The following is a 7,879-nucleotide window of genomic DNA, read 5'->3' as shown; positions in this document are numbered from 1 at the left end:
ATGAAGTTACGTGACTCATTCCAAGTCACACAGGTTGCTGAAGGCGTGGAGTCTGTCTCCTTATCCACTATACTGTGTACTCGGCTCAAGGAAGTGTGTACAAAATCCTCTTTCAATCTATAGTCCCCTACTGGCCACCCACCCTGGAGACAGGTCCACAATCCCAGGATGACATTAAAATATTCAGCAAGGAAGTCTCCAGGATCTTGGAGTGGAGCAAGGGGCTGGAGATCCCAGAGTAAAATCTTTAGTGTTTGGATCATGGGGAGGTCTGGGTCCTTGAGGCAGCAATTAGTTACCAACTAGTATAGAAATAGTTCGATATTTAAACAGCTAGTTCGGTTGTACAGGTATATGCCAGCGGATTGTCGGCCCTGCTGGTTACAATATATAATCTCCTGCTTCGTTGTTTTGAAGAAACCTAGGGGTTTGTCCCCTCTCAAAACAGGTACCCACAACTTTCCAAGAGGTTTCCGTTAACACAGCCCACCCCATAGCCACAACCCTACACAGTTCATGGGCCTTTGCTTGGACACCACACAAAAACAAGAGTATTCTCAGATAATTTATTCAGAATTTCAATATAAACAGGTAATTATCCCATATTTTACATGCAGAGCAATTTCGATATTCCAAACAAACAAACAAAAAGGCATATTCTGTACATGGCGCTACTTGGCTCTTGTAGGAAAACATTGAAAAAATAATAATTGAGCTTTCAGTGGGTTTTGTGTTTCCGAGTTGTTTTCCGCAAAAGCCGAGGCACTTTTGATCCTGCACGGCTGACGGCGGACGGGAGGTGTCTGCTGCTGACACGAGGGGCTGAGCCCACCCAGGCACAGAGAGTCAGAAGTCTAAGCAAGCCATTCCTGAATATGAACGTGGACGCACATGTATTGGGGGTGGGGGGTACTATTCCTTCCTTCTCAAATGGGACCAAGAGCCTCCGATTCACAAGCTGGTTTGTAGGGCCCATACCCAAATAAAAATTCAGCTGGAGGCTGGTTCCGGACCTTGACTGGCATCAGAAGGTGACAGCGAACTCAAAAAGTCATTGTTTCCCTCTGTTTCTGGGAGAACCCTAAGGAAACATTCGCCTTCACCGGCAGCCCCCGAAAGTCCAGCACATTCTTTCGTGTGTTTTGAGAGAACAAACGCTCCTCTGCTCTTTCCATCCCCAACCTTACCTCTGGTGTAAAGCAATATTCTGAAGAACATTCCAGAAGGATTTCTGAAGGGGCACCATTCTACAAGTACCGTTTATATAAGATCAGCATTTCCCCATTCCCCACCCCCAACCAAACCATAATTTCTGAATAGCCTGAGGTGTCAAGGACTCACCAAGAGGCATCCAAAAGGCATTTAACCCCAACTTCCACCCACCACAAAGTAGAAAAATGATTGCCGGTGGGACTACAGCACATCCAATCACTCAGATGGCTAGCATGGGCCATGTTCTGATGGCATTCCTGCCCACTGAGCAATGCTAGGACAGCTACAAATAAACACCTCCCAACCCAACAAGCACACTTATGGAGGACCATCTGCTCTGGTGGGAGACAGTGGAAGATCTGTCCATCAGTTGGTGGCAGGCTCCAGTGGTCATGGATTGTATGTGCAGACCCTTGCATCAACTCCCACATTTTCTCTCAGTTGTGCTCAATGCCTATCCAGAGAACCAGCAGCATGTCTCTCTTTCTACTAGCTTAAAATGACAGAAAAGCACCCAGAACAGCTCTCAGAATACAAACATTTCCAGACGTGTGTTTGACATCACTGGTCCAGGGAAAAAGTAACACGTTTGGTATTCTCCTCCCAGAAGAAGAAACTACTATGCAGATTTCGCCGCATTAATGAAAAAAGGTTTTAATAATAGTGAGACATCTTCAAAAACAAACAACAAAAAGCATCAACCTAAGCTGGCTTTGTTGCTTTTTTTTGTAACCCATCATTACAACCCCCCAGGACAACCATGATTTCCTCAGACCAAAGTTCTGTTGTTGCACAGGAAACATCATCTGTTGCAAAACGAGGCTGATAACCCAACGGCCACTTGCCCTTTTCACAGCAGCAGCAGAGACAGCTAAATGAAATCAGTGAAATCCCATTTACACAGGGCGGGTCCGGTACTCTAGGTACGTCTCCAGGGCAAGTGGAGAAAGGAGATCCTGCAGGAGCCGTGGTGAAAGTATGACAAAGGCTTGCCGAATATGACAATAGCCTTGTTGGCCCTGCCCAGACTTACACACAGGTTCTCAAAGCCCCACAAGGTCAACCAGTATTAGCTTAAAGTCAACTAAACCGCAACACTGGGGTCTAAGGTTTTGTTGCTAAAAAAATGCATCCAGTACAGTGGTGGATTTGGGGACTGAGATTTCTCAACATACGCTCCTCCCACTTGAAGAATAAAAGAAGACACTGCATGGGGTGTTTGTGTGTGAGGTTCCCATGAGTGTGGTTTGTTCCACCCCCTAAAAAAGGATCTGAGTCTGAAAGGGGTGAGAATAAACCATGGAGAGCCCAGGGCACCTTGGTGCTCACTTCAGTGGGGTGGAGGGGGAAGGACAGTGGGGATGCTGGCTCTGCCCCAAAGCCTGTCTTTGCCCCAGCAGGCAATGATAAATCCACTCCCACCGAAGGAGAGTAACTCAGGTCTGAATGCCCTCACCTCCGATACATCATGATGGCCTGGAACTAGGTTCATGTTTGGGGAGCATGGTGCCAACGGATGGAGGATCAAAAAAAAAAAAAAAAAAAAAAAAGAAAGGAAGATTAAATGCAGAGAAGCATATTATCAGCCAGAAAAAGGATCTATGCTCACACGAAGGCCATATTTTATCCCAACTCCCTCCCTCAAAATTCTTACTGGTCCCTGGCATTCAGAATCAGCTGATATGGATTTTTCCCTGATTCAGATCGGATCCAGGCAGAATTCTGAAGTCTCGAAGATGTCCGTTATTGAACCAAATCCTAACGATACACTGAGGTAGGCTGTGCTGGAAAAAAAAAAATCATTATCCCACATCCTCCTGCTTATTTTTCTTTGATAAAAATTTACATGCGCTCTGTTTTTTATGAAAGTGATTTTTACAGTGATTTTTTATATATTAAAATAAATAATTTTCCCCCTAATATAAGAAAACCTTTCTGAATTAGAAAAAATGTGAAAATTGCTGCTAGTGTGGTATATGGCCACTACAAATTTCCTACGAAAAGAACAAAATACCTAGTACTACGTGTTTCTTAATTTACGTACAGACCCTCTTCTATGTACAAAATAAATTTGGCGAAAATAATTGCTTTACTCTCGCTCCTTGTACCCTATTACTGAGGCTCCCCAGAAATATTTTACATGCTGTAATTTCCCAAATCATATAAATAAGATAGCCATAGGCCATTGGGATTTGTGTCTACCTGGGTTCTTAATCAAAAATTGAGAAGGCTTGGGGGGTCACGGTTGCATCTCTGTCCCATCCTGAAGCCCACAACTCTTAAGACAAGAAGAGGAGAAGGAAGCAATCAAAAACTTTTGAGAAAATGCACTCAGAGATAACCCGTGGGTGATGATTTTGATGAACCAAAGTGCTGAGTTCACCGTGTTCTTTATTTGAGCAGCTGTGGCTGTTTCCCCAAAGGGAAGAAACTGTGGACTCATGCCCGTTGGGAAGTTCTCCGTAGCGTGATGGCCTTTAGCGGTTTCTCCTCCAGACTCGACTCTCTTAGGGATGGCAACACCATAAGCACCTGAGAGTTCTGCTCAGGCCCCACGACTGGCCCAGCTGAGGCCACCGGGCGCGGAGCAGCTTCTGGGAGGTCAGTTCTGAGGACAGTCGGATGCCCTGAGGGCGGAGGGGACCGACAGGTGCATCTCACTTCATATTGCTTAGTGTTCTCAAAGTCCTTCGGTGCGGTCACACTTTAGGGTCTGACTTTTGTTGTGTTTGCACAATTACTGTAGGACGTGCACACCCAGTTGAGGAAGCATGCGAGGTACACACAGGGAACCAGAAGATCAGAGAGCCACAAGTGTGTTTGAAGGCAGGGCTCCCCTCCAGGTGGCTGCCAGCTTACCCCAGCAGAAACCAAACTATCCAGCAAACCCAGTCGCCCACACCCTCAGCGTGGCCTCACGACGTCCAAAAGGGTTAGCAGCTAATGTGGCTTTATTCCCAGCAAAAAATGGATGCCTTTCAGACCAAACAAATTGGTCACTGGTGCCTTGCTCCCCACACCGCGCCCCCTCACCGCCACCACGCACAAGCAAACTAACCCATAAGCCCTCCCCCCACCCCGGGAAACAGTCAATAACTTATGAGGCTGATGCTGGAGATTTTTTAAAAATTAAATATGTTACAAATATATTCTCAAAACTCTTCATCATTTCAGTTCTTCTTCTTCTTTTTTTTTTTTTTTTTTCATTTTCATGTCCTGGCTTTGTTTGGTCTTGAAAAGATCCATTATCACTCCAAACTACTCCCTTGGCTCCCGGACAAACATTTGTCACCAAAGTTAAGGAAGAGAAGACTCCTGAGGCTAGATCTGGGACACAAGAAGAATCGGTCGAGGGCACAGTCTCCCAGTAAATAAGAAGGAAGGAGGCGGGGGTGGGATCAGGAGCTCACACACTCGAGAAGAGCGAGACCTTCATGAGCCGATCCCCAAAGCGTCAACTCGGCATGAATGCTCTGCACACGTACACACCAGCCCTGTCTAACCTGGACACACACTCGCACGCGCACACACGTGAGCCACACACCGGGACTGCAGATCCTTATCAAAAGTACAAAAGCAGCAGCTATTGGTCAATTTGAGGAACTGATTTTGTGAAGGAAAAGAAAAACAATCCTTCAGCCTGGATGAGAAAACCTTCCTGATGCCCACTCCGTGAAGCTTGGAATTCTACTGGAACAGCTTTTTTTCTTTCTTTCTTGCAAACTTTTGTTCCACAAACAAGTTTTATGTTTTATACTGTAGCTCAGACACCAGCAAAAAAAAAAAAAATCTTTGTAAAAACAGGTGCTTTCTTTCAACCTACTAGGGAAAAAAAATAATAATAACATCCTGGCTTGAAACAGCAGTTGCCCAAAAGGACAGCAGCCACCAAAACCCCTTCCCCTCTATGTTCACAGTTAAATTCTCCAACGACTAGTCAATTGGCAATCAAACAAATGTGTTTTAAGTCATAAGATGAGCAGAAATGGAAAGTCGTGATCTCTGAGCTCCACTTGACACTGTGGCAGATTCGTGTGCGAATCCTGAGGTTTTTGGAGGCCTTCAAACCAGAGGAAAGTGAAGACGGGGAACGCTCTCCAGAACAGGCGCCGTCGTTAGGAAGGATTTGACCTCGGCAGAGTCAGAATCCGCCCGTTTTTCTTGCCCCCGTTCATGTGAGTGTACGGGATGTGTTCCTCATAGTTCCGCTTTAGACCCAGAGAGGACCCTGCATCCCGGCCCCCGGCCTCCTCCCTCTGGGAATGTGAGGACCGATCCAGGGGGACATTCTCCATGTCCTCAAACTCCATCTCCAGCTCCTCGCTCTCGGGGGCCTTGTTCTCCTCGCTGTGGAAGAAGGAAACTTCTGGAAAGCTGGGGTGCAGGTCATCCTTGAGCAGGTCGACGATCTCCAGGAAGGTCGGCCGCATCTTGGGGTTGAACTGCCAGCACATACGCATCAGGTCGGTGCTGTGGGGCAGAGGAACAGGTCGGGGGTGAGTCCCAAGGGTCCAGCCGGGCAGCGCCCACCCAACGCCTCCCCTGTAAGCTCACACCCACAGGTGCCAAGCAATCACATTAGATGGCAACCATGTGTGCAGGCAGCAGTCAAGTAAAAGCAGCAAGTCTATGGGTGCTGAAAGATGGTTTTAAAAAGAGAGCCAAAGGGGTGGCCTCATCTCAAAGCCAGATCAAGAAGGGTCTCTCCTGATGTTAACCACATGCTGAAGACCACCGTTCATCATTCTCTAGATCCCTGCACCTGACGGCTGCAGCTGTGTGGAGCGGCCCTAGAGGGCCAGCTCTGTGTGGCCATCCTGCAGAACCAGCCCTGACTCTCGCGGGGGTCCCAGGAGGGGGTTATGACTTTACTCAGCCAAGAGCACACAAGACGCTTGCTGAGGGCTTGGGATTTCCATTTTACCTCTTCCCTTCCCCCATTGTAACTTTGCAACAGTTGGCAACCTTCAGCCTGTGGAGCAAATCCGGCCCCCTGAGTGTTTTTCTAAATAAAGTTTTATTGGCACACAGTCGCACCCATTCATTTACATGTTGTCCGTGGCTGCCTTTGAGCTACACGGCAGAGTTGAGGAGCTGTGACAGAGAGCCACATGGCCCACAAAGCTGAAAATACTTACAGTCATGGGCCGTATAACGACATTTCGGTCAACGATGGACCACATATGTGACGGTGGTCCCATAAGATTAGTACCATGTAGCCTAGGTGTGTAGAAGGCTAGGCCCTCTAGGTTTGTGTAAGCATACTCTATGACATTCGCACAATGACGAAATCACCTAGTGACGCATTTCTCAGAATGCATCCCTGTCATTAAGTGACACGTGACTGTACAATATGGCCCTTTATGGAAAAAGTTTGTGGACCCCTGTCCTAGAGCCTATGTAATTACCCTGGTCCTGGAACCACCACTGGCTGCTAATCGGCATGGCTAGGAAAGGACCTGCATGGAGCAATGTTTAGAAAGACTTGCCTCCGAGTTCCTAAATAACTCTGCTTCCTACTTTTTTTCCTGTGAGGTCTCTTCAAACCAGGTTTCCTAAATGCCTTATTCTTTTGAGGATGAAGGATCAAAATGGCCTCTCCCCATGGATTTTTCAGGAGGGAAAACTTTTCTCCTAAGAAACACTGATAAAGGACTTTATATGTAATAAATGCCCATTGTAGAAAGTTAGAAAACACCCAAAAATGTAGAGAAAATACAGCTTGCACACAACTCTCTTTCAGATGTAACCTCTTGTCTTTTCTATCTGGATACATTTGGAAATGTAATATATACACACTTTCCACACTTAATATTTTAACATAAGCTTATCCACTGAGTTACAAAATATTTTTATGAGCATCCTTTGACATTTCAATTGCTACATCATATTAATTTATCAATTTACTTGGCAATGCTCATATTGTTGGATGTTTAGATCATTTCAATTTTTTTTTGAGACTTTAAATAACATTGCTCTGAGTAGCTATTACAACAGGGTGACAAGAGTGGTTATCTGGCTGTACCATTGCTAACACTGAGTATTAAAACTCTCTTTTCCTCCTTTCTTCCTTCCTTTCTCTTTCTTCCTCCCTCTCTCCTTCCTTTCTTTTACTGCTAATTTAGGAAAACAGTACTTTTCTTTTTTTTCTTTATATTTATTGGACTACTATGAGGCTGGACAATTTTGCACGTGTTTAATAGCGTGCATGTGTATGTGTTGTCTATTTGCTCCTATAACAAAAATTTAAAACAAATATTGGGAGGGCATAGGTAATACATATCTCTGACAAAATTTTTTATAGTGTTTATGCTTAGTGATTTTTTCCACTTTCACTGAGATATAGTTTGACATATAACATTGTATTCGTTTACAGACAAAATGTGAAAGGTATAAAGAATAGACAGTTCAACCTGACTCTCCCACCTCAGCTCCCCAGTTCCCTTCTCCCAAGGTAACCACTGCTGCAGGGTTTCTCGTGCAACCTTTCAAAGATGTGATATGCAATAAAGCATGCATGTAAAGATAGGATATGCAAACACAAGCACGTGTGTAGACATGATATGCAAACACGTCTGCATGCAAAGATAAAATGTGCAAACACAAGCATGTATGTAAAAATATAATATGCAAACTCAAGCATGCATATAGACATAATATGCAAGCA

The 7,879-nt window shown here is 45.3% G+C and overlaps 1 protein-coding gene across 4 annotated transcripts in view; it reads right to left on the bottom strand.

Annotated features, from left to right (window-relative positions):
- Positions 1-552: 552 nt before the first annotated feature.
- INSR (insulin receptor) overlaps positions 553-7,879 on the bottom strand; it is a 128,055-nt gene continuing 120,728 nt past the window's right edge. For all 4 annotated transcript variants that reach the window (XM_046684741.1, XM_046684743.1, XM_046684740.1 and 1 more), the window contains one exon: positions 553-5,682. In XM_046684741.1, coding sequence (XP_046540697.1) covers positions 5,328-5,682 — 355 coding nt within the window. In that variant the 3' untranslated portion in view covers positions 553-5,327. The remainder of the gene's footprint in view (positions 5,683-7,879) is intronic.

The sequence above is a fragment of the Equus quagga genome, chromosome 14 (assembly GCF_021613505.1).
Source record: "Equus quagga isolate Etosha38 chromosome 14, UCLA_HA_Equagga_1.0, whole genome shotgun sequence".
In the NCBI taxonomy this organism is placed as follows: domain Eukaryota; kingdom Metazoa; phylum Chordata; class Mammalia; order Perissodactyla; family Equidae; genus Equus; species Equus quagga.
This window is presented reverse-complemented; position numbering and strand designations above follow the sequence as displayed.